This window comes from Trachemys scripta, chromosome 2, assembly GCF_013100865.1.
Source record: "Trachemys scripta elegans isolate TJP31775 chromosome 2, CAS_Tse_1.0, whole genome shotgun sequence".
Lineage (NCBI taxonomy): Eukaryota > Metazoa > Chordata > Testudines > Emydidae > Trachemys > Trachemys scripta.
In genome coordinates, this window is record NC_048299.1 from 194,000,937 (window position 1) to 194,028,495 (window position 27,559).

The 27,559-nt window shown below is 44.0% G+C and overlaps 1 protein-coding gene across 1 annotated transcript in view; it reads right to left on the reverse strand.

Moving 5' to 3' along the window:
* The window catches only part of LOC117871808 (centrosomal protein of 192 kDa-like), a 205,750-nt gene that overhangs the window by 55,921 nt on the left and 122,270 nt on the right, over nt 1–27,559 (reverse strand). Inside the window, exons 38-43 of the mRNA XM_034759567.1 lie at nt 16,218–16,336; nt 10,271–10,447; nt 5,207–5,297; nt 4,525–4,701; nt 3,091–3,351; nt 2,716–2,837 (exon numbers count right to left, since the gene is read on the reverse strand). Of these exons, the coding sequence (XP_034615458.1) occupies nt 2,716–2,837; nt 3,091–3,351; nt 4,525–4,701; nt 5,207–5,297; nt 10,271–10,447; nt 16,218–16,336 (947 nt within the window). The remainder of the gene's footprint in view (nt 1–2,715; nt 2,838–3,090; nt 3,352–4,524; nt 4,702–5,206; nt 5,298–10,270; nt 10,448–16,217; nt 16,337–27,559) is intronic.

The window sequence follows — 27,559 nt, forward strand, 5'->3', positions numbered from 1 at the left end:
CTCGTCTGGCGAGGAGGAAGAGGTCAGGGCCTTCTGCCCATCCTCATCTTCCTGCAAACCGGCCTCGACCGGTTGCTCCTCTGGGGCCTGACCCACCGTGTGGGACTGGGACGGTACCGTGCTCGGTGCCCAGTCCACTCCCTCCCGCTCCGGCGGTCTAGAGACCATTGCCTCCTTATGCGATGGCGGGCGGTACCTCGGGGAGCGGGATCAGTACCCTGATGGCCCGGATCTCGAGGTCCTCGATGGGGGCCCTTGCTGGTGGTAGGCCCAGGGTGTCCAGAAGGGCCATTGGCTCGGTTGGCCCCACTGGGAATGGCCATAGGCTTCGTAGTCCCTGCTAGCCTGCGCCCTATGGGCATACCCGCCGTACCGGCCCGAGTCAGTCTCCGAGATCACGGACGGTGACCTGGAAGGCCACGGCGGAGCTAGGATGGTGCTGGTCTGGGTTTGGGGAGTAGCGCCTCTGCGACCAGGACCTGGAGCAGCGTCTCGCCGACCTAGACCTGGCTCAGTACCGGTGATCGCGGGACCGGGAACGACTACGGCTGGTCGGCCTCGGGTAACGTACTGCCGACACCTCGCGGTGCCGACTCATGCTTGGTTGCTGAGTCGGTGCCGACCGCTTGTTGAAGCCCGACTGCTGCGGTGCTTTCTGCTCCGAGGGCAACCGGGAGTCCACCGAGGCAGAGCTCGACCGGGACCGGTTCCCTGAACGGTGCCGAGACGGCGACCATGATGGGCACACCATCGCCGGCTTGCCTCTGTGTGGCAGCTTCGGCGGAGTGTCCTCAGTACGGGTAGGGGCCTCAACGGACAATGCAATGAGGTCCTTAGCTGCCTCAAATGTGTCCGGAGTGGAGGGCTGTTCCAAGAGCTCCTCCAGCCCTTCATCCTCACTCGACACGCCTATCCCGGGGCTCGACGGGCCTTTCGGCGCCGGAGCCACTACCGGGGTCTGTGCCGGGGCCGCACCGGCCTTAGGCGCACTCGAGGTCTTCACTGGCGCCGGCCTCTTATGCGGGGAGCGTCCTCGGGCTTTGGGTTGGCGAAGACCGGTGTCGTACATGCCCCCATTGGGTCGGTGCCGTGGGCTTCGGGTGACCCGCCGGCGCCGGTTCCCGCACCGATGCCGGGGCGCTCCGCACGGAGGCAGACGGTGCCGCCGAAGTGGAGGGCTGCAACGCCGTCTCCATGAGCAGCTGCTTAAGGCGAAAGTCTCTTTCTTTCTTAGTTCTGGGCTTAAAGGCCTTGCAGCTCTTGCAGCGCTCTTTCTGGTGAGCTTCCCCCAGGCAGCGGAGACACGAGTCATGGGGGTCGCTGAATGGCATAGGCTTGCGGCACGTGGCACAAGCCTTGGGCGTGCGGCATGCCCCGCCGCCCAGGGCCGGTGCCGGGGTTGACCAAGCAACCACAGCAGGAACTTTAAGTACCTAATGAGCTGTTAACTACTGAACTCAACACTACTACTAAATAACTGTTAACTGTTTGCTAAATAACACTAATGACTATGCTAAGGGACACACTCAGACGAGAGACAGAGTTGTTCCAACGCCGCCACGGACGGTAAGAAGGAACTGGAGGGGTCGGGTCGGCAGGGATATATATACCCTGGAGCGGGGCGCCGCTCTGGCGGGAAGGAGGGGGCCCTGCCGGCCCGACGGGAGCCGCTAAGGGAAAAAGTTTCCGACGTCCATGCACACGGCGCGCGTACACCTAATGTGTAATGGACGTGAACAATCACTCGAAGAAGAACTGTTTGCTTTGTATATTTCCTCCCTACAGGTCAGAGTCCCAGACTGGATGAGCCCTGGGGTAAATGTAAGCAGCAACTCTGACCTGTGTGTAGTGGTGTTCCATAGAACTGCCCAAAAGTCCTCCGATAGTTGGTGCACAAACAGGAAAAAACTTAGCTTTTGAAACAAAGTTGATTTACATAAGGATCATCTATTTCAATGAGCCACATGTCTTCCAGAACTTTGCAAGGCCTGGGTGGATATAGCCAGTCAACCTAAAGCCTAGTCAATTCCCCCATAAGATGTCTATGCTCACTAATTTTAGAATCCATTTTTGGGAAACTTGGGCTGAATGTTCTGAGTGATAGATGGTTTGGTGTTTTGATACTTAGTTTGCAACTTCAATATATGATCAGATCACCTGTTCTAGATGCAGCAAAAGTGCTCCTTAAACTTAGCTTACTAAAAGTAGAGTGGCTGGTTAATTTTTCATCTTATTACAATTAAACATTTATACCTCAGATCCATTGTGCACACTTGAATTACTTGAATAACTTCTGAAGTGTGAATGTCTAAATATCCTAGATTTCATTTGTGCATACACACGCATCCCGAACCCTCTCCACACAAGAGTACAAATCAGCAAGCCAAGGTGAGGATCTCATTGAAGACTAATATAAAAAAATTGAACATCTACACTCTTCCTCTCAAGAGTTTTTAATTTTTTTGAATTTAAGTAAAGGCTATATAAAGTTAAGAGCAAAGCATATTAGGAATAAAAAGGTAGAATCTCTCTTCTGATACTAGAGTCACATAAATCCAAAGTATGCTAGACTTAATGAGTCTTCATAATATCAGCAAGGATATTCATGTTATCCTTAGAGACACTGTAGAAACCACATAAGTAGTACTTTACATTTGACTTAACATACTCGTAATAAAATAGCTGACTATTTCAGAGTAGTAAATTCAACCCTACCTGCGATACTGTTGCCTGGAAACTTCATCTCCACAAAAGAAGCATATTGTAGATAACAACGATGTGCTTGTTTTATGTAACATTTCTTCCCTTTCCACAAGATTATATGTTACTGTAACCACCTGATAGAAAGAAAGTCTTTAAATACTTGAATTTTCAAAGTTTTTTCCTTGAAATTAGTATCAAGTTTGGTAAAATAAAATCAGTGTCAATGAAGTGTACTATAACGCCAAGCTAGTTTAGTCTTCTGGATTTCATAAACTTGAGTACAGTTCAATTGGAGAATTTACACACATTTTACAGGTCATATTAGTTGGATATGTTAGCTTCAATTTAAATAATACAACTTGTGTTGAATTTGGCTTTTACACTTACCTCTTGTGTTCCTTCCTTAAGTACAAATTTCTCTGGAGAAACAATCATCACTTTAGGATCCATGACAGCTTTTGACTGAAGGTCCCTAAAGCATAGTGCTTTAACATAGGCAGCTCGAGAGCCCATATTTCTTATGCGGAAAGTAACTTCTCTAAATTTATCAGGCAATAATTCATTCAGTGTTACCATGTAACTGTCAGACAGTTTTTTAACTTTTTCTAAAATTACATTGCTTGTTCCCCCATATCCAGACAAAGGTATCTGAAAATAAAAATAGTAATTCAGCTAACATTTTAATAATGTCTCTAAAAAAACAGTGTTATGAAAGCTACTAAGGTTTACAAAGAATCCAAATGGTTAAGGGAGGGACCCATGAAAAAGCTTTAAATGTGATATACTGAAAATAGATCTTTTCGAAGTGGCATTAAGTGTAAATTAATTTTATTGTATTTTACCTCAGACTGTTTAAAATTCTGTTAACACCCTCCTAGCAGTTGCAAGAACATCTGAGGGCTTGCCTACATGGTGGGGTAATGTGCAGTATGATTTCTGAAGTGCACAAACATGTTTGTACAATATAAACCTGTGTAAAGCACATCAGTTCGTCTGTGTAAAGCCTGCTAAAAACTGAGAGTTTCCTAGTGCATTTTAATATGTATCCATTAAGGAACTTTTAAGGCACACCGGGACACAACACATTAGCGTGCTTCAGAAATGACACCCCTATAGTGCATGTTACTCTACCATGTATATAAGTGGGGTCAACACGCATCACTCAGGCCTTAAGGGTATGTCTACACATCAAAGAAAAACCTGTGGCTGGCCAGCTGACTTGGGCTTGCGAGGATGTTTCATTGCTGTGTAGACCTCTGGGCTTGGGCTAGAGCCCTAGCTCAAGGACCCTGTAGGAAGGCCCCAGATCCTGCGGGGTTCTAGAGCCCAGGCTCCAGCTGATAAAATCATAAAAAAAAACACTTCACCTAGACCCAACCCATGGCTGGGGGGGGGGGTCGGGGGACACGCGCAGGAAGCAAGTCACCCTAACTCCCCTACACACACACTCCCTTTGGCCATGTACATTCCTCTCAGCATTCAGCTTCCCCCACCCTCAACAAACCTACCCCACACACACTCCCTTCTCCACACCAGCTCCTGCTAGCTCCATGCTATCTCCCCACACACCTGCTGGGAAGAGTGCTTGCCCACAACACCCAGCCTTTCAGGGGTTCACATGGAAGGGTGGGTGAGGCCCGTTACACTCCCTGAGAAGTCGGGAAGAGGTGACAGGAGCCCACCACCTCCCTGCAGCACTCCTGCACACAAGCCTCCCACACACCCACTGCTGCTGCCTGCCACCCTCTGACCCGCCCCAGGAGGGAAGAAGCCAGGAGCTCACTCACTAGAAATATTACAAAATTAAGTCAGAACTCTTACAGTAAACTTAACTCCTGGTTGCGGCTGAATCCCCAACTGTTTGATTTCAAGCTTTGCTAACATGCAAGCTACATGAGTGGGTGCAAACATCAAGAAGATATTGGTATCTTCTCTTGGGCGGATTTTGAGCTCCTGATTACTAGTCAACCGCTCTTCTGTACCAAATGTATTTCTCAACTATAAAAAAAATAAAATGATTGAGTGCAATAAAAACCAGCAACAACATTTCACTGTTAATTCAAAAAAGTTTAACTTTATAAAATGAGTTTCAAACTAACTAAACCTGAAATTGACAGTAGAAGGCAGACACTTGGGATTGCAGCCTCTAATATCTGTCTTACACTATTTCAAACTGGCTATTTCGAAGAGACAGGCACCAAAGAAACTGGTTTGAAAGGACTTAACCCATCCTCTAAAATGGAGATGGACTGGCCTGCTGTTTTAGAATGAACTCAAGAATTTTACTGTTTGTACTGAAACTGATTCACATATGACCCTTGGAATATGATCCCTTAATGTAAATTAAGATTCTCTAATGAGGCTACCTGTATGAGCAAACATTTTTAGATAAAATGCCATATCAAGCTTAAATATTAGACAAGCAGAGTTTTGGAGTTTTACTAAAATAAAGACTTTTTATAACGTTGGTTAAAAGTGTTACAGAAGTTTGCATTATGCTAACCTGAAAGCAGTTCTGATCTTGACCTCTTATCAAAAGTCGTAAATGCTGAGTTGCAGATGGAGAGTTATTTCTTAGAGTTAGTTTCTGTTGACTGAAAAATATTTAGGATAGTTTCAGCTACACAGGATTTATTGAAACACGTTTATTAATGTTAAAGGGATAATAGTGGTTCTGACCCTCACCCCTCAAACCAAGCAAGAGGGACTGAAGTTCTACCTGCTGCAGAAGTGACTGCTATTTGCATGTCAATTAGATGCAAATTGCATTCCTCTTTGTTACACTTTTTATTTATACCCTGCTACATTCTTTTGGAAAAAGTTGTTACATTACTGCTTCCCTCTCCAAAGGGCATGATCCGGGGCTGGAGTCTATGTACCTCTTTAACAAAAGGTGTTATTTAAACAGATTTAAGTGAAATGGGGTGCAAGAGGCTGAACAGACACTTTCACCTTAAACCAGGCTTAAGTAATTTAGGAATTTAGGCTAAACCAAAAGAAGACTATTTAAAACACATTCTATGCACCAGTTCAACAACCAATTTAAATTGACCTGGGCAGCTTTTTCAAGGCCTCAGATTACACAATCAGTAGTTAACATTGGAGGAATAGTCTATCATTGGCTATTAGCCAAGAGAGTCAGGGACACAACTCCTTGCTCTGGGTGTCCTTAAAACCTGAGACTCCCAGAAGCTGGAACTGGAAGATAGGGGATGGATCATTCAATAACTGCCCTGTTCTGTTCATTCCTTCACAAGAACTTGGCACTCACCACTGTTGGAATACAGGACACTGGGCTAAATGAGCCATTGGTCTGACCCCGTATGGCCATTATGTTCTTAACATGTCCATTGCATTTGTGATATTTCCCGGGATTTGTGATATTTCCCAGAAAATGAAGTTTTGAGCTGTTGAAAACAAGGGTGTCCATCCAAGAACTTGCCTTGATTGGATACAAGATCTATATTACAAGGCTATCTCCATCCCAATATATATTAACATGACACACATATTAAATCCTAAACTACACATTGCCAAAACACAAATTTCAAGAAGGAATATGAGAAGAGTTGCTTTTTAAGTTGTTTTATGAGAACAAAGCTTAAAACATATGCCAACATGTAAATGCGGTTATAAACATTCAAAAGAGCTCTTCACTAGTTTTACCTTTCATCTAATGAAACGTTTTATATAAGGATCACCATATTAGTGTTGAATACTTGAAAGAGGCAGTTATAAAGCTTTAAATGGAGAACTATATTTCTAGCCTGTGAATACCGGCACAACGGCAATATTTGATAGCCAACCAGATGACTCTTTTCATAAAGCTCATTTTATTAAGACTTCTAAATAAAGTTTTTGACTTGATTCACATCTGGGTAATACAGTGTAGTTTAGAGTGTGTGTGTATAAACATCAGCAATGCAGTACCTGAAAAACACCCTTTTCTAAAAAGAAATGTACATATTTACCAACTAAATTATTTAAAAGTTACCCTAGCTGGAAATTAAAACAAAAAAGCAAAATAATAGATTTTTTCTAGGAAAAAAAGCCATCAGCATTAATATTTTGCAATATATATGGATCACTTTACAATGATAAATTGTTTAAGAACATTTTACTAGATGCTCATAAAGCTACAATACCACAACAGAGAAAGAGGGCTACACTGGTTTAAAAAAATAAATAAATAAATAAATAAAATCAGCCTCATTTAGAAGGACAGTGAAAGCATCTATAAAAGTTAAAAAAGCAATATATTAACAAATAGAAAAAAGAGGAAGTTGATGGCAACGAATATAAACTAGAAGCTAAGAAATATAGAAAAAATGATAAGGGAAGCCAAAGGACACATTGAGAAATCTTTGGCCAACAGGAATTTAAGTATAGTAGGAACAAAAGGAATCCTAACAATGATGCTAGTCTAGATGTCAATTGTCAATAATTCAAAATAGGCATAAGAGTTCAACAAGTTTTAGTTCTAATATTTGAAAAAAAGGCAGATGATATTTTCATATCACATGGTGATGAAATACTTTCCATTTAAACAACAATTTGGGATGATATTGAACATCAGCTATTGAAGAAAGACATTTTTACAATCATCAGGTGAGGATAACTTTCATCCAAGAGTTTTAAAAGGGCTCACTGGACCATTAATGTTGATTTTCAATCAGTCTGGGAATACTGGGAAAATTCCACAGACTGGAATATTAAAAAAAAAAAAAAAAAAAAAAAAAAAGTAAATGGGATGATACGGGAAATTATAGGCCTGACGTCGATCCCATGCAAAACAAACCATCAGCTGATACATGACTATTAACAAAGAATTAAAAGAGGCTAACATTATGCCAATCCAGCATAACTTTATGGAAAACAGACCTTAACAAATTAACTTGACTTTTTAAAAAATGAGATTACAAGTATGGTTACGTAATATACTTCAACCTCTATAACAGGGGTCGGCAACGTTTGGCACGCGGCTCGCCAGAGTAAGCACCCTAGCGGGCCGGGCCAGTTTATTTACCTGCTGACGTGGTAGGTTCGGCCGATCGCGGCTCCCACTGGCCGCGGTTCGCCGTCCCGGGCCAATGGGGGCTGTGGGAAGTCGCAGCCAGCACGTCCCTCGGCCCGCGCCGCTTCCCGCTGCCCCCATTGGGCCAGGACGGCGAACCACGGCCAGTGGGGGCCGCGATCGGCCGAACCTGCCGGGTCAGCAGGTAAATAAACTGGCCCGGCCCACTAGGGTGCTTACCCTGGCGAGCCACGTGCCAAATGTTGCCAACCCCTGCTCTAAATTATCTGACTTGATACTGCATCAACATTTTGATTAAAGAAACCACAATGATACAAAATCAACCTGGTATACATTACATGGATTAATAATTGCCTGATGGATCTCAAAACTTAATTGGAAATTGAAATCAAATGGGTGTTTCTGGTGTGGTCCTGGAGGGACTGGTTCTTGGTCCTACACTACTTAACATTTTTATCTTTTAACCTGGAAGAAAACAGAAGTCACGGATAAACTTTGCAGCTGATACAGACTGTGGGAATAGTAAATAACGAAAAGGACAAGTTGCTGATACAGAGTGATTTGGACTGCTTGATAAGCAGGGAAGCAATATGTTCTTCAATATAGCCAAATGTAGTCATGCATCTAGGAACAAAGAACATAGGGCACACTTACATGTTTGGAGAATATACTAGTAAGTGGTGGCACTGAAGAGAAAATGGGGGTCATGGTGGATAATCAGCTGACCATGAGTTCCGAGTGTAACGCTGTGGCTATAGGGATAATGTGATCCTGGGATTTATTAACAAGGCAAAATCTAATAGGAAAGTTATATTACCTTTGTATTCAGCACTGGTGTCCACAATTCAAGGGTATCAAAAAACTAGAGGGAGAGCTCAGAGAAGAGCCATGAGACTGAGTAAAGGATCAGAAAACAAGCCTTATGGTAACAGACTCAAGGATATCAATCTTATTAGCTTGTTAGAGAACTGTGTAATGAATCATGTTAGTCAAATATATACTAAATGTTAGATAAATGAATATTTATATAGAAGAAATAGATTTTTTTGCTTTTTGTATATTTCTACTGATATAGCATTTCAGATTTTTCTAAGAGTGTTTATAAATCAGAAAACTGTTTTTTGTGCCTTATTTGTAAAATCTTGGCTATGCAGATAGCAGGGTAAAGCGAAGAGTCAAGAGGGAGTTATTAGCTTTGCAATAAATCAGGTGCACACACACCTTCCCAACAAGACAAGCTAACAAGTAAAAACCCCAGGCCACAAAAACAGACCAGAAAGAATAAATACTGTAAAATAAGAACTGGATGGAGTCAATGCGGGTGATAGCAAGGAACAGATGAGTTGGGAACCAGAGAGAACAAAGTAAGATTTAGCAGGATAAGCAAAAATGTATTAGGTTAGTTACTGGAAATCCTGCATGAAAATGGTTTTCATTAGAACACAGATGAGGTAGCTGCACAAAGTTGCAGAACAGAGGATAAAGGTAGAGGACTGACAATAAGAGTGGAGAAGATATAGGAGAAGAATAACTGAACACTGCAGAGATCAGAGATGTGAAAAGAGTTGCCCTGTCCCTGAGGAAACTATAATTTACTTTTCTTGCTGATTCTGTTATTGCATGTATGTATAATTAATAGGTGATAATAGCATTGTCTTAAAACAAGCATAATAAAAGCTAAAAGAAATGTTTAAGCCTAAATTGGAGTAGATCTCATTTCTCACCCAACAAGCTTAAACAATGTCATGGTGTGATTTGATCACAGTCTATAAGTATCTAAGTGGGGAACAGAAATTTGATAACCGAGGGCTCTTCAAAACTAGTAGACACGGATATAACAAGATCCAACGTCTGGAAGTTGAAGCTATACAAATTCAAATAAGAAATAAGGCACAAATTTTTAACAATAAGAGTAATTAGCCATTGGAACAACTTTCTAAAGGTTGTGATGGATTCAGCATCAATAGAAATTCTAAAGTCAAGATTAGAATTGATTCATATTAGATCCCATGGCCTGTGTTATACAGATCATACTAGACATTCACAATAGTCCCTTCTGGCCTTAAAATCTAAAACAGGGCTTTTAAAGTGATCCATATTTATAGCAAACTATTATTGCTAGTGGCTGCTTGGTATCAAAACAACTTATATATTCACAATTTTTCAACACAATACTTTGGATGTGTTCCTAATACTATAGAACTGTCTGAACTAGTTTCCTTTTCTCTAAAACTAGTTCAGGATATATTTTTCCAGCCACTGCCATCAGAAAGTTAAGCAAAGTCAAGAGCTAAAGCAAGATTACAGTTTGAGTCTCTAAAGATTTCCCACATAAAAAGTAAAAGGTTTATTATATATGTAATGTACGCTCAACACTAGGTACAGGAATTTAGGAAGACATTTAATAAATCTAGTCTATCATTGCATTTTCAGTCTCTAAATGCAAGCACAGCAAAAAAATTACACTGCATAGAAGTGCATTACAATATTAATGGGACATTAAATGTGAAGAACTGAACTGCTGGTACTTACACTGTTCTTCCAAGTGTTACCCCTCCCCATGCCATGAACTGCTTATTGGAGAGAATGGGTGGAATGTCTGAGTAGCAGGAAGTCGTTGCCAGTGGTCTGTTTCCCAAAATATTCACCTCACCTTTTACCACCACTTCATACTGAGGTCCAGATGGCAACACAAGGATTTTCAAGATACTACAAGTAGAAAATCCTGAAAGTCATCTGATAAGCAAGGGATTTCATCATGCAAACTGTCACGTAAATTAGTTGTATATAACATTACCCACAGTATTTATTTTAAGGCAGAGCAAATTGCTCCATCCAAAAAGTGTCGGGTAACCACTCCCAATGTAAGACCATATTTTCAGTTGCCAAACTTTAAACTGTTTGAGGTAGACACTCATCATGGAAAATTTCAGACAACAGTTGTGCTATTTCCAACAATGTTGGGGAAAATACAACTTTGCGCATCTCAAAATTTTGGCAACCTTTCCTTTGAGACACCCTAGTAACCCATGTTTTGAATCAGGGACTTCAAATTTATCAAGTGGGTGTGCAGCATGTCAGGAATATGCTTTTTGTCATCCATATGAAAATCCACTCAAATTCGGCCAAGTTACAAGCCTTCAAAAAACCAAACTTCAGTTTGCACACACCCAGTAAAGACTTGCTAGAGCTCCACAGTTAGATTTCCCTAAGATTCTGTCCATGCTTAGAAAGCTCCATCCTGGGGCTGAGCAGGACTTTCCCAGCAATTACAGCTTCAACTGCTGTGGGCCAAGGCACTAGGACTTAGACCCTTTCTCTTCTGTGCTCTCACTAACCATTCACCTACTGTGGCCCAGGCAGCATGTAGGAGAAAACTGCCTTATTTGAATGTAACAATGACAAGATCTGGATGTTGATCTGAGCACAGCAGGGGTAGTAGATTGGGACAAGGACCTGGGACTGAAGGGAGGACCATGTGAAACTGGGCATTGGGGTGAAGGAACTAGAACTAGCTGGACAGGGAAACAAGGAGTGGGAGCAATGGAGGGAAGACATCTGACAAGGAGCTAGGAGAAGCCTTGGACTAGGTGGGCAAATAGACTGGGATTAGGAACCAGTTTTTTTTTTTGGGGGGGGGGGGGGGGGCGGAAGACAGATTACACAAAGAGCAGGCAATCCCAGTTCTCCCACACACACCCTGCCCAACCCTGGGAACAAGGAGCTGGGGGATGGGGAGACTAGTGGGGAGTCCAGACATGAGAGACTAGGAATTACTTGGTAAGAAGCCTCAGTTGAGACTAGGATGAAGAGCCAGAGGTAGGGAACAGACAGGACTGGATCAGGGACACACTGAACGACATGGGCAGAAGGATCAAGCGTTGGGGTGCAAAGAACAGGCAGAAGGTGTCTGTGACTACTAGAGCACACTCCCATTTGAAGCCTGGAATGAAACCCAAGATTCCCTAGTCTCTCTATTCCTCTGCTGTCAGCAAATAGCATCTGGCAAACACACTGGCACAGTGTCCCATCTCCTTCTAGTGTTGTTCCACAGAAAATGACAATTTACTATTGCTATAATTTATTCCATTAGCTCAAGTGGCAGGAGTCTGTAGTAGGGATCTAAATCCAACCCTGCTGATGAACCATGTGGGTCTCAATATACCACATGATGGAATTTGGTTTTTATATGTTTGCTTTTTTTAAAACCATGGAAATTACACACAAAAAGCTACTGTTTAAAGCTGGGAGAAAGATTCTGGGTGAGGTAACCTTTAAAAGACAGAAAAATGCCTTGTTAGTTAAGTTTAGGCTCTAAAAAGCATGCTATGGTTTTATTTTATAAATAGCCATTTGTTTTCATTAATTCTGCTTGCTTCTTTTCAAATCTTTGTAAAATAAACTTATATTTGTTTTCACCATAAACATATCTAAATGCTGAGAGTTGGGCAGAGTGGTGAACCTGAGATGTAACTGGTAAACTGAGGTGTACTTTTCTTTTGGGAATACCTTATCTGTGAATTCTGCAAGTTGCCAGTGTAACAGGGGCTGGACACTCCAGGGGGAAGCTCAAAGCACTCATAGGTTGGAGCACACCTATTGCTTACCTGCTGAGTAGGTTTATATGTCTCACTTTGGCCAGACAGTCGCCTTTTTACGCCCTGTCCTGGGCATCTCAAGTTTTTTGGCAAAACTGGGCATTTGTCTGGTTTGCTCTTGCCAACTGATGATCAAGGCCCAGTTTTGCCAAAAAATAGTCGGGCACACCCCTTTAAGGGGACATGGAGGAAAGTTCGGGGGGGGGGGGGGGTTCAGCAGTGCCACGGTGGGGCCCTCTCAAGCCAGCCCTGCAGGGGTAGGAGGAGGGGATAGGGTGACCCTTTATGCCAGCCTTGCTTGGGGGCGAAGGGGGGAGAGAAGTCCCTCAGGCCAGCCACACACAGTGTTCACACTTTGGGAAATTGGTCACCCTACTGCTGAGGGACAGCTAAGACTGCGCAGGTGAGAGGGGAGCATTTGTGTAGCCTGTGGCATCAGGGAGCTGACCCCGGCACACTCAGACAAGGCTTTCTCACGCTATAGGCAGATAGTAGTGAGGAGCCTCACAGCACTGAGTGCCCCCTGGAAACATCAGTTACTTAAACTAAACTTCTCAGAGAGGGCCACTAATTATATTCCTCATTTTATGAGTCCCTGACTTGAGACCCTGGGGTCTCATTTGAAGAAGGGGTGAGCACTCACAACTGCAATTAAATTTAATCTAAGCTGTGTGTTGAATGTGTCAAATGCTGCAACATATTAAGTACCTTGAAAAATCAGGTCTTAAATTCTCAAATTAGTCACTAATTTTGGTGTCCACTTTTGACTTGAATCTGTCTCTCACTTCCCATCTTGTAAAATGAGGATAATTCCCCCGTAATATCAAAGTTACGTTGTGAAAATAAATTCATGTTGTGATGCACTTGAATATTCTACTGATGAGCACCACAGAAAAGCCCATGAGGAAATTAATTCCGTCTTCGGAGCAGGGTTTGAATAGTGTGCAGTAAGTAAGGCAAAGAGTCGCACACTAAACAATCATGAGAAAAATATTCAATAGCTGCTTATTAAGTGAGCACCATGCATATGCAAAAGTTAGTTGAGGTGAGAAGTTATGACTAGAAATAAGATGCAAATTTTTAACAGTAATTAACCATTGGAACAAGTTACCAAGGGTCTTGGTGGATTCTTCATCACTGGTAATTTTTAATTCAAGATATGCTCTGGTTCAAAAGGAATTATTTTGAGGAAGTTCTATGGCCCATATTATATAGGATGTCAGACTAGATGATCACAATTGTCCCATCTGGCCTTAGAATCTATCAATCTACGGGAAAAGACTTGAAACTGACATCAAAGTGAGTGGCTAAAGGAGAGCTATAGGAAACAGGAATCTCTGACCCCTGCACACACTGTCCTGAAGAGAAAGCATCTCACAAAAGCCCTGAGCACTCTGCAGTCAAAGGGCACGCTCATATACAATAAGTACCAGAAAGCAGCTTTGCTAATTTGGCCACAGATACCTTCCTTTCTCTAGCCCATGGTTCTAAGGGAATTAGCTTTAAATCTTATTGGAGAGAGATCTTCTCCAGCCTTTTAAGAACCTGATCCTTTTGCCCATAAATGGGCTTCATCTGGACTTCCTGAGGCCTCTTCTAATCTTGGAAGAGAACAAGAAAGGAATCCATTCCCTGAACTGTTTCTTCTATGTTTAAGCACATTTTGAAGGTCTATTAAGCTTCAAAGAATGCCCTAGTTTCTCCTTCTGGTGTGGATTAAGATAGAAACATTGCTCTAGTAGCTTCCCAGGTATCGAAGTCAGGCTCACCTATAGTTTCCCGGCTCCTCCTTTTCTCCCTTTTTAAAGATGGACACTACTTTAGCACTTCTGGTCTTCCGGGACCTCTCCTGTTCTGCATGAGTTTGTAAATGTTATTACCAGTGGCTCCAAGATTTCTTCAGCTAATTCCTTCAGTACCCTCAGGTGAATAGCATCTGACCCCACTGATCTGAATTCATTCATATTGGTCAGAAGTTCTCTGATGTGTTCTTTACTTATCCCAATCTGTATCCCTTCCCCTTTACTGTCTAAGGTAACTTTGCTAGTCATCTGGTCACATATTTTTTTGAGAAGATTGAAGCAAACCAGGCATTCATTGAGCAGCTCTGCCTTACTATCATCTTCCGTTACCAGCTCACCTCCATTGAGCGGTGGACCCACGACGTCCTTGATCTTTCTTTTTTGTCCGACATATTTGAAGAACCCATTCCTGTTGTCTCTAGCATTTTTTGCAAGCCTTAACACATTCTTTGCCTTGGCTTTCCTGATTTTATCCCTACAGTCTTGTGCTATTCCCATGTATAGTTCCTTGGTGACATGCCCTTTCTTCCATTTCCTGTATGTATCCCTTTTGGTTTTTAAGATAGCTAAAAAGCTCCTTGTGCAGCCACATTGGCCTCCTGTGGCTCTTATTGTTTGTCTGTGTTGGAACAGCTTGATGTTGAGGCTCTAGTTTTACATCTTTTAAGAACTGCCAACCCCCTTTGACTCCTTTTCTTCCTAATTCAGTGGTCCCCAAACTATGGGGTGTGGAAGAAACGGGAGTGGGGAGGGATTGCCACCCAGCTCTGCTCCAACCCCAGCCGCAGCTCCGCTCTGGCCCCAGCTCCACCCTCATCCCCAGCTCTACCTTCAGCCCAAGCTCCTCTGCTGAGCCAACTGTGTAGCAATGGGGGGTGGGGAAGGGGAGGCGCCAGGGACAGACTCCATTGGTGGGAAGAGAGGACAGGAAACAGGAAAAGTTTTGGCACCACTGTGCTAATTGGTCTTTCCATGGGACCTTGCCTACTATTTCTCTGAGTCTGTTGAAATCGGCCTTTCTGAATATATTTGGCTCCTGCAAGCTCAGTTGACTTGGAACTGGAGTTTGGTGCCGAGTCTGGAACCTTCACTAAACCTTCTTGGATCTGGAAACAATCTGAGCTGATTCAAATGTCCTATCCTTTCCCTCGCATCACCATAGTATAGCTATATTCAGCTCCAGAGGTTTGGCTGACAAAGTCTCTTATAACAAAAGCAAATGAAGTCTTTTCTGTCTCTCTTTATGGGCCTGAGAAGTAAATATGCTGCAAATAGCATAATGTGAAGGAGAATGCTTTTCTCCTAAGATTTCAGGCACTGGACATGAGTAAGATGCTGGGAAGACCGTTGAGCATGATGTACACCTTTTAAATCCAGATTTTTTCAATTCAGACCTGCCACGATATTATACCAGGTAAATATCTATCTTGCTTAGCTAAACTGACATCCTAAAACTAATCTACAAAAATAGAAGGCACTATTTTTAGTTACCAATCCTTGTGATTTGGAGGGGTACATTTTCTTTTGCTGTGGTGGGTGGAAGTCACCCAGTACCCTGCCCCCTTCTTTGGCCATGCCCTCAAAACATGCCACACAGCTGACAGGAAAGAGTGGAAGAGGTGCATGAACACTAACAAGCACTGCCACCAGAAGGCTCCACCATCCTCACTGCACTGGTTGACATGCCCAACAGTGGAAATATGCAGTGGACGCTTGTAGAAAAATTACCATGAATCAGACTTTCCAAAGGAACTGGAGAACTAACTTGAGAGCAAAGATCTCTGCCTTCAGGAAATAAAACCAGGGGAAGAGAGGATCACACTATTTCTCCCCCACCCTCTGCTCCCAATCTAGTAGACACATTTAAGTTGCTTAGCATCAATCCTTGAACGCCAAAGCAGCTAAATGACAAAATAAATGGCAACAAATACAAGATACTTGGGAGGCTGGCACATCCTGACAAAAAACCCTTACTCTGAATTATATGAAATTATGTGGGATCCTTTAACATCTGTTCACAACCCACAGACTGAGAATCTCTGTTTTAAATAACTGACCATCAAGCAGATTATACCTTACCTTTCACTACTGGTTTTTAAATCTTTTGGAGAAAATAGGACTGCCACTTCTTGTTCTTCTCCAGGCATAAGGAAAAGTTCCTCAGGTTCAACAGAAATGCAGTTGTCTTGACCTGATGTCTGACGATACAAAAAACACATTTACTTTTTCAGGATTAATCCCCCTCCAGTCTGCTTTGATGTGTTATGCCTCTCTTTCAGTACATACATCAGAGGCAGCCTAGACACATACATGGGAAATTCCCAAAACAGCCAACAATCCTGCACCAGGTAAATAGTTCCAACACTGCACAGAAACCCTACTTTAGCAAACTAAATATAAACTTCTTAAATAGATATTTCTTATTCAACTATGCTAATGACATACAGTGACAATGAAGACCTGTAGAAGAACCTAGAGAACATTTTGGGTGGAGTCAACTGGGAAGAAGTAACTCCACAAAAGGAGATCAGGTAAGTTTTATTTTACAGATCCAGACTTTTGCCCACTCAGATAGGATTGGAACGTAGCAAGCAATATGGAAAAATTAGTAGTGGAAGAAAGGTGAGCATTTTGATTGATCGTGAATAGGCTCACGTAAGGTAGTTTAGTTCCTGGGATATCAGCCAGAACAAACTCTTGGTTCAGGGACCATTCCAAAGAGTCTGAAAGCTCAGCTAGTCTGCTTTCATTTTCAGTGGCACTTTAATATGGATTACTCTGACAGAAGCTAGGAGAGAATGCATTGCTCTGATGTTTAAGCTTGAGCTTCTTGCCAATTTGTTTTCCCAGTTGGACCAGAATCAATCCTCTCAGGTGATCCTGAAAGACCAGAAAAGCCAGTCTGACTGCTTTCATCTCAAACTGCAGTGTGCTGAAATCTCTGATCCTGATCACATTCCCTGTAACTTATGGTGCACCAAGTGCATTTCCTATCCAGAAAACTAAACATTTATAGTCAGTATTTTTCGGAATCCAGTCTGTGAAGGGAAGATCTACTATAATGTTGACTTCATGCTTCAACCAACCGACTAGATACTGGAAGTTGCCTTCTTTCTTCACCATCTTTTACAGGGCAGATCTGAGCCTTCAAGAAATATCTATGAAGCCCCCCGTCCAAGGAATAATCTTGCAGAAGTTACCTCGGAACTATAGCCAGGACTGGATGGAGGACAGACATCATGGAGATTAGTGTCCAGATCTTAACAAATTTCTCTGTTTCAGGAAGATTGACCCTCTCTCTGTTTTATCTGCTAAATATGATTTGCTCTGGATCTTTTTAAAATTCACCATAATCCCTTGTTCCTAAAGCATAGAAAAGGTCTTTCAAGTCACCCCATCTAACTTTTCTAATGATGCTTGATAAGAATGTAAGATAGGAATGAGCATTTAGAATACTCTATACTCTTCAGCCTGTCTATTACCAATACCTTCATGAACACTGAGGGAAAAGAGGGAAGCTAACAGGCTGAAGAACAGCATTTTGTATTGCTAATAGCTACTTCCAAAGACAAACTGAAGTTACTTCTGGTAGTAAATCAGGGACTGTCTCTCTCTGGTGCTTTTTCAGTATATGGGGCCAAATTCCAACTGAGGTTTTTGGTAATGCTAGTGATACAGTCCTGAGTATCCTTCACATTGAAGGGCAGTCTATTTCCCTCATTCCAGGATGCGTGTAACTTATTTCACAATAATTTGATGCTTCTCTGAATGCCTCAAGTTTGGAGGGGAAATTAAGATCAGATATGGATGAGTCTGAAACTCCAGAATAATCCCACTACACTCTCCTATATCTACTTGCTGAGTCTGTTACAGTCTGTCTATGAATTGTAGGCTAGAACTATTTCCGGGTGGGAACAAAGCTTGACTGCGGTTTGACTGTATACACTTACTGGAAAAAATTGGGCTCATTTCATGATCTGTTTCCCTCTGGAGTTCCATGCTTACATCTCATCTCTCACATATCTATTGCTGTGAGTATTAATCTTTTGCTCCTGTATGAGGGCTTTTAATTTTTATGCTTGTTGGGAGTAGCGAGCAAATACTTTGTCTTGTCCATATTTTCAACTACGACCTATGAAAATTCTCCATTAATAAGGTTTGCCTATAGTTTTCTCAGACATAGATTTGTTTTAATTATGCTCTGCCAAGGATTTGATTTAAAACTAGCCACTGAATTTGCTACCATGGCTCTCACCAACAGCCTCACAGATCTGATAAACAATGGTCAAAGACACTTTCTTCAATCATGACTTAAGTTGGTCAATATTTTGAGGAGGCTGAAGCTGGACAGCAAATAAGTCACAACAAATCCTTGTCTCTCAAGATTCTGTGGCCTTGGAAAAACATATAATTTCTAATGAGTATCTGCAAGGCATTGACAAAGTTTCAACATCCCTTTTGAAAGTGGCTTACATCTTCCTATCTGTAGGAAAAAGCCCTCTCCTTAAGCAGGTATGCCAATGCCACCAATACCTTGGAGCAGAGAGAGTATGCTTGTCTCAGAATTTCATGACTTGCCAAATCACCCTATTATGCACATTTCCCTGTTCTTCCCTAATATCTTACTTGAAGCAATGAATGAGACTGCAAATTCTGTCTTGTTTGGAGGAAATGTTGTATGTTTATTCTCCTTATCTGGTTGAATCTTGATGGTCCCTGCCTTTTACCCTCTATTTCAAACATGCCTGGAGGAGACAAAAAACCAGTTACCTACCTTTCCTAACTGTTGCTTTTTGAGATTTGTTGCTCATGTCCATTCCAATTAGGTGTGCGCGCAGCCGGAAGGTTTTTCCCCTAGCAGTACCAGCGGATCGGTCCGGACGATCTCTGGGATTGCACTTTCATGGTGCTGAATATAGGGCCCTACTGACCCACTGCCACTTTAGTTCCTTCTTGCCGGATTGCTCCAACAGAGGTAGGCAGGTGGGTATTGGAATGGACATGAGCAACACATCTCGAAGAACAACAGCTACAAAAGGTAGGTAACCATTTTTCTTCTTTGAGTGATTGCTCATGTCAATTCCAATTAGGTGATTACCAAGCCTAAGTTTTGGAGGCAGGGTCAGAGCTCACAGGTTCACAGACTGAAGCACCGCCCTACCAAAGGCTTCATTATCTCTAGCCTGCTGGGTAATAGCATAAAGTCAGATAAAAGTATCTATAGACGATCAAGACACAGCTCTGCAGATCTCGTGTCAGAACATGGGCAAGGAATGCTGATGAAGATGCCTGCACCCTGGTGGAATGTGCTGTCAGCGGAGGGGCCGGTACCTTCGCTAGATCCAGACATGATTCATGATGAAATCCTTTGGGAGGAGACTGGAAGCCCTTTCATTACGTCTGTTACTGCGATAAACAGCTGAATGGACTTCCAGAACAGTTTCGTTTGCTTGATATAGAATGCTAACACCCAGCAAACGTCCAACGAGTGAAGTTTCTGCTCACTGCTGCTTGACTGCGGCTTAAGGTAGAAAACTGGGAGAAAGATACCCTGATTAACATGAAACTTGGAGACATTCGGGGAGAAAAGCCGGATGCAGTCGGAGCTGAACTCTGTCCTTATAGAACACCGTGTAAGGAGGCTTGGACATTAGGGACTTGAGCTTAGACACCCTCCTGGCCGATGTTATTGCTACGAGAAACGCCACCTTATATGAGAGGTACAGGAAAGAACATGTTGCCAGCAATTTGAAAGTTTGCTCCATTAGTCTGGAAAGGACCAGATTAAAGTCCCAGGCTGGGACCGGCTGTCGAATATAAGGGTACAGTCTGTTGAGACCTTTTAGGAAATGACTGACCATGTGGCTGGCAAAGACCGATCAGCCCACCACGCCTGGATGGAAGGCAGAAATGACAGCCAAGTGAACCTTTACTGACTACACGGAAAGCCCTTGCTGTTTGAGGTGAAGAAAGTAGTCCAATATGACAGGTATGGACACAAGTGTTGGAGATAGGAGGTACTGTGAAGACCAAATTGTGAATCTCTTCCATTTGGCCAGGTAGGTAGCCCTAGTGGAGTGTTTCCTACTGCCAAGGAGGACTTCTCTGATCGGACCTGAACAGGCAAACTCCATTGGATTCAGCCATGGAGCTTCCATGCCGTTAGGTGAAGCGATTAGAGGGTTCGCGTCTGGAAGTGGCCGTGATCTTGGGTTATCAGGTCCGGAAACAGTGGTAAGATGATCGGGGTTTCCACGGACATTTGCAGGAGGGATGTGTACCAGTGCTGGCAAGGCCAGGCTGGAGCTATCAATAACACAGCGGCCTCATCCCTTCAAACCTTGAGGAGCGCCTTGTGAACGAGCGGTATGGGAGGAAACGTGTACAACAGGTGTCCCTTCCAGGGAAGGAGGAACGGGTCTGCAATGGAATACAGTCTGTGATTCAGAAAGGAGCAGAACTTCAGGCACTTCCTGCTGTGATGCGTGGCAAACAAGTCTATCGGGGGAACTCCCACTGTTGGAAGATGGTATTTGCGATACCTAGGCATAGGGACCACTCATGGCCATGAAAAGAGATAGTCCGCCAACTCGTTCTGTACTCCGGAGAGATAGTGAGTGAGCTAAGCAAAAGTCCCATGGTCTGAGGGCTTTTCTGGCACAGATGAGCGGAGCATACACCCCAATCTGTTTATATAAAACATCACTGTTGTATTGTCTGTCATGACAATACACATTTTCCTTCCAAATGAACTTGGAATGTCTGGCATGCCAGACAGACCGCTCTCAGCTCTCTGATGTTGATGTGAAGTGAGATCTCCACTTGGGACCAGACGCTCTGAGTTCTGAGGTCTCCCAGGTATGCACCCCACCTCAATGCTGATGCTTCCGTCACCAGCGAGAGGGGTGGCTGTGGTCTGGCAAAAGGAACACCCACACACACCACCTGCGGGTCAAGCCACCATAGGAGGGAGTCAAGGACCGGACAAGGAAGAGCGATCTTGTCTAGACAGTTCTGAATCGGCTGATACACCAAAGCCAGCCACACCTGTAGAGTCCGGAGTCTCAGTCTGGCGTGCTGTATTACATAGGAACGAGCAGTCATGTGTCCCAGAAGCTTTAGGCAATTCCTTGCTGTGGTATAGGGAACTGCCTGAGACTTCATAGGTTGCACAGGGACCGGAAACACGACTCTGCAGGTACACCCTCACCTGTTTAGAGTCCAATACCACCCCTATAAACTATCCGCTGAATAGGGGATTTCTGTACATTCTGTACATTCAGTTGACTTCTGTATATTCAGTAGAGGACCCAGCTCATTGAAAGTAGACCGATGATGCTCACTAGTGTCTCCACTTGCACACTGGAGCAGCCCTTGATTAGCCAGTTGTCGAGGTATGGAAAAACCTGCACCTGGTGCTTGCGTAGGAACACAGCCACAACTGCCATGCACTTGGTAAACACTCGATGAGCTGCTGACAGTCCAAATGGGAGGATAGTGAACTGATGATTGTGGTTCACCATGAACCTGAGCTACCTTCTGTGGGACGGCGTTATCAAAATATGAAAGTAAGCATCCTTCAAATCGAGGGCGGCATACCAGTCCCCCAGATCCAAGAAAGGGATGATAGAGGCCAAAGAGACCATGCGGAACTTCAGTTCCTTCATGACATTGTCGAGATTTCACAGGTCTAGAATGGGCCTGAGGCTGCCTTTGACTTTCGGTATTAGGAAATAACATGAAGAAACCTTTGCCCTTCAGCTCCTGAGGAACCTTTTCCATTGCCTCCAGAGTTAGGATCAAGTGCACCTCCTGCGCAAGTTGTTGCTCATGAGAAAGGTCCCTGAAGAGGCACGGGGAAGGGGTTGGAAGGGAGGGCGAACTGGAGGGAGTATTCCCTTTCTACTGTGCGGAGTACCCAGGGATCCGATGTAATATCGGTCCATGTAGGGCAGAAATAGGACAGTCCTGGATGGTTTGTTGGACCTCAAACGGTAGACCTGAGACCTGTAGCCAGCTCCTTCTCATAGCTACTCCAGAGGCCATAGTGTGAGCGGACAAATCTGCCACGGGGAGATGCCATCAGATGCAAGGCGAAAGCTTATGCTCCAATATTTCTGTTAGTCTTAAAGGTGCCACAGGACCCCCTGTATCTACTGAGGACAGCCTGGTGATTAGAAATTTGGAGCTAGAGTCCCCACGTGGAATAGATTTTTCTTCCAAAGAGGTCCAGCTTTTCGGCCTCCCGGTTTTTCAGGGAGGGTCTCTGATAGTCTTGGCACTCCCATTCATTAGCCACTGCAACGACTAGGATGTCTGGTGGGGGAGGTGTGAAAAGGTGCTCGAACCCCTTAGAGGGAAAGAAGTATTTCTGTTTGTTCCTCTTTACTATTGGTGGTAAAGAAGCAGGGGTTTGCCACAGCATCTTGGTGGTACCTTGAATTGTATTGATAAGTGGCAAGGCAATACGGGAGTAATCAGAATGGGCGAGAATGTCCACCATGGGGTCTGATGTCTCAACCACCTCCTCTGCCTGGATCCAAAGGTTCTGTGCTGCCCTCCTCAACAGCTGCTGGCGCATTCTACTCTCCTCCTCCAGAATGGGGGCCATTGACATTCCCGCCACCACCTCATCAGGCGAGGACAAGGCCTTAGCTGGAAGTGGGTCCTGTTCCCTGCCCTTGGCACTAATGGGATCATGCAGCACCCGGTATTCCATCGCAGGTCATGTTGGTAGTGGTGCAGTGGATGCTGGTGGTGTCGACACCGGCAGCAAAGCCCATGCTAGGTCCTGCCCCTGGTGCGGTGCCGGAGGCACATATTAAGCTAACGCCACAGACGCCTACTTAGAGTAGGACCTCTGGCTCTAGCCCTGGCGGAATGCCCAGGGGGTCCGGAATGGCCACTGGGTGGGAGTTTGCCACTGACCAGGCCACGGCACCAGATGAGTCCGCTGTGCCCGCATCTGTCAGACCTGAATCGTCGTCTTCCTGGATCTGTGGGACTCTGCATCCAACTCTGAGCATTCACTATACGAGGACCATGGAGGAGCAATGCCTGGAACTCAGAGACCAGTGCCACTCCCCTATGGGTCCACTGATGGATTGTACAGGCAAGTGGTACCAAGGAGATGGCAATTGATGCAGTACCATAGAAGGTTTGCCTCTGGATGGCACAGAGGGTCTCACGGGTGCCGCTGAAACCGAGCTCAGTGTCCTGTCTCACCTCAGAAGGGAAGGTGTAGCGGCGGATGAGGTTGTTGGTGGCCTCAAATGCCTCCGGCGTGAAAGGCAACTGGAGATCATGGTCCTCCCAGATTGGGGAGTGCTGGGGGCCTGGACTCAACTGTTCCTGTGCTGGGGCAGGAGTAGACGTGACCCTAGTCAGTGGTGCTGAACACCTGTGGCCCAATGCGGGTCTCACGGTGGTGGGCTCCTGCGCCAGTCTGGGCATGGGGGAGCGGACCCTTTCGGGTCTCCTCTTCCTGTGGGGCACAGGGGATTGAGAATGGTGTCATCCACTTCCCTGTGTGGAACCCTGCTGGTGCTGAGGGTCTCTGGCAGAGTCCTTCCTCAGCGCTGACTCATGCCTTGGCTGTGCACGACGTCTGCTCCACTGAGCCAGGGTCCGAGTGAGGATGTAGAGCAGCCACCATTAGCAGGATCTTGAGGCGCTGATCCCTCTGAGTCCTTAGATGAAATCCCCTGCAGATCTTGCAGCGTTCTTTCTGGTGGCTTTCCCACAAACACTTCAAGCAGGAAGTGTGGAGGTCACTTCTTGGCATAGACTTGCCCCACACACTGTGCAGGGTTTAAACTCCCGAGATCAAGGGATTCCTTGGTACCGGGGAAAAGGCGGAGCAAAAGAGGGGGGTTACCCCCAACTGAAACTTATCTAGCACTATATTAAACTATACTACTATAAACCTACCTATTTACAGGACAAAAGTTCAACCTACTAGAGAAGTTGCACTTACAAAGCAAGAGCTATGAGTGTTTCGGCTAACCGTCACAGGCTGTCAGAAGGAACTGAAGTGGTGGCAGGTCGGCAGGGCTCTATATTCAGCGCCATGAAGGTGTGTCAACAATGTGCCCTTGTTGCCAAGAAGGCTAACAGCATTTTGGGCTGTATAAGTAGGGGCACTGCCAGCAGATCGAGGGGTGTGATCATTCCCCTGTAGTCAGTGAGGCCTCACTTGGAGTACTGTGTCCAATTTTGGGCCCCACACTACAAGAAGGATGTGGAAAAATTGGAGAGAGTCCAGAGGCGGGCAACAAAAATGATTAGGGGGCTGGAACACATGACTTATGAGGAGAGACTGAGGGAACTGGGATTGTTTAGTCTGCAGAAGAGAAGAATGGGGGGTGGGATTTGATAGCTGCTTTGAAATACCTGAAAGGGGGTTCCAAAGAGATACCAGATGACAGAACAAGGAATAATGGTCTCAAGTTGCAGCAGGGGAGGTTTAGGTTGGATATTAGGAAAAACTTTTTCACTAGGAGGGTAGTGAAGCACTGGAATGGGTTACCTAGGGAGGTGGTGGAATCTCCTTCCTTAGAAGTTTTTAAGGTCAGGCTTGACAAAGCCCTGGCTGGGATGATTTAGTTGGAAATTGGTCCTGCTTTGAGCAGGAAGTTGGACTAGATGACCTCCTGAGGTCCCTTCCAACCCTGATATTCTATGATTCTATGACCCCAGGGGGCACCCAGACAGACCTGACGGGTACTGCTAGGGGAAAAACCTTCCAGCTGCCATGCACTTAGCACGCACACACCTAATTGGAATTGACACAAGCAATCACTCGAAGAAGAACCTCTCTTACTTGTCTGGTTTAGGGTTATTGTAATATGAAAACTTTTTTGGGTAAGAACTGGAGCTAATTAGAGAGGATGAAGATCTGAAATAACTTTTCCTTCTTTAACTCACATAAGGCTGGAAATCAAAGGGAAGATTCTGTCCCGCATCTGAGAGTCAGTCCCTCTTCCTACATAGTGCTATTTTTGTATTTTAGCCTGTGGAGAGGGGTCTTAAATACCTATGCTCCTTGTCTGATGAGTTTTCTAAAAATTACATGCAAGGAGCACATCCCTGAGGGAGTCCAAACCATCCTCTGGGAGGAATGGGAGTCAGCAAGGATTCTAGTCTTTTTGTCAAGAGACTATTACTCTCCAAGATTTGACATGGAACCCTTGTACGTGATGAAGCCAGTACTGTGCAGAGAAGGGGAACATTCACCTCTGATGAATCCTTAATTTAGAAAGATGGTCCTGGCTGCCTGTTAGAAGAACCAATCTATCCTTGCAGAGGTCCCTCAGGAACCACCAATATGGGGAAATTAGGAGCCCCCAAAATTGTACAGGCTCTAAACCCTTCACCTGGCAGAGCCAGGGTTCACAGGCTGGGAGCAGATGTGGCAGAGCTTCCCTTTTGTGGCTCCTCAAAAGATCTTTATCAGATGGAGGGAATCCTCTGGCCATTTGCCTGCTCTATCTGACCAGCTCTGCCATGGGATAGGAAAGCACGAAAAACGGGGAATGTAATAGATGTCTTATTCTGGGAAAGATCTTTGTTTGTTGTTTTAAATTGGTCTCCAGTGAACGAAGAGAAGGAGGGCTGGGAGAAGAGAACAGGATTCATTACTACAGCTTTAGAATGGCTTTAAGAGCCAGGATGAGTGTATGAGCAGAGACACTGCTTTGTTTAGCTGGTTGGAGGCAGGGAATATGGTCTGAAACTGTTTGAGGCACAGCCAAACTCATAACCCCCATAGATACCCCCATTTTCAGCTGCCTCCAGTATATACCAGAGGCAACTCAATTGTACTGAGTTCATAGAATAACTATAAGCTAGAAATGTTAATTTAAATAGTGATTAGTTTCTCTGGGCCTTCGTTTTAGCTTTTTTATCTGGATTTGTCAGTATATTAACTAATCAAGTTTTCTATTTATTGGCAGATTTGTTTTAAAAGTTATTTATCAACAGTTGACTGCAAGTGTTCTAATCGGAGACCCACGCATTCTGAAGTTCCGGGGCCACAGAATTTGCCACAGAACCTACCCCATTACAAAGCTGTGCTCCAGAAATCATGTTTTTAGTTAAAAGGAAAAAAAAAATGTTTCTAACCATTGCTGAAGAAAACCTGAGCCAAATTTAAGTTAATGCAGTGCTATCTTTCTGAGTTTGTAGACAGCCTGAAAAAATAGCTGTAAAAGACATGAACCCACTCCATTAATCTCAAAGGATTGTTCAGCTGAAAGCTATAAAAAATAGGGGGATGATTACTCAGGTACATTTTTACTATTTTTCTTTCAATTACATGAAAATTTTCTGTCTTCTGCAAGGCCATGTCACAGAATCTAAGAATCTCACCACAGCTTGCTACAGAGTACATGAGGCTTTGTTTGTAACCTTTTTCAGCCTGGGCTTTAGTGTGCTGGGAACACTAAAAATCTGTATCACAGCAGCATTTCTACCAGGTGCAGTGGTCTTGATATGTAGGATTGGTCTATAAAACAACTTTCCCCACACAAAATCACCAACTCCTATCCAGGACTGCCTCAGGATTTTAGTAAAAAACTCTGTAGTAATTATTTGAGGTACATCCCAAAGCATCATTAACTGACTGATGACAGGAAAGAAGGGAAGACAGACTTTTTGCTGCCACCGGGTGCAGAATTTGAACCCTATAGCTTTATACATAATTGCCAAAATGCTGAAAGCATTTCAAAGGGTAATTTCTCCAAGAAAGCTCAGAGTCTGAAGGCCACAGAATTCCTATTTTCTGGAGGGATGTGTGCAGGCTTATTTTGGGTTATTTATCAAGTCTTTCTGTAGTTTAACTATAATCCTGAGTAGCTAGTAATATTAACAACTTTAACATGACAACTAATTTAACAATCTAGTGTTGCCTTTTTGATCCACAAAGCTGGCTAATATTTAGGGTTATTTCCACTATAAGAAGAAATCAGTGATGAGACAGATATATTCTTACTGCTATCTTGCTTATTTACAAAAAAATATACATAAAGTTTGGTCTCCTTCAGTGAAGTAGGGAAAAAAAAACCAAAAACCTAGCAGGCAGCTTTCTTGCTCAGTAATCCAAGTCTACCACTCCAGTGAGTTCTGCACCCACAAAGTTCTCTCTAATTCCTCTCAGGATCATGCTCAACTCCTTCTACATGCTTTTCTGACTCCAACACATATGCGGTGCAATTAAATCTCCTAGCCAGTCTCTAACTGAGAAAACGATTCACTCCACATGGCTTAGCTCTGACCTGCTATGTTGCCTAGTACCTTGAGTGGTAGCTCCATAGCGTATAGCTATTCTCACTATAAAAAGGGGTCTTATTCAATCCTTCTGTTGAGCCTGAAAGATTATTTGGTGCACACATCGGCTTTAAAGAGGTCTGATTATCTTTGGA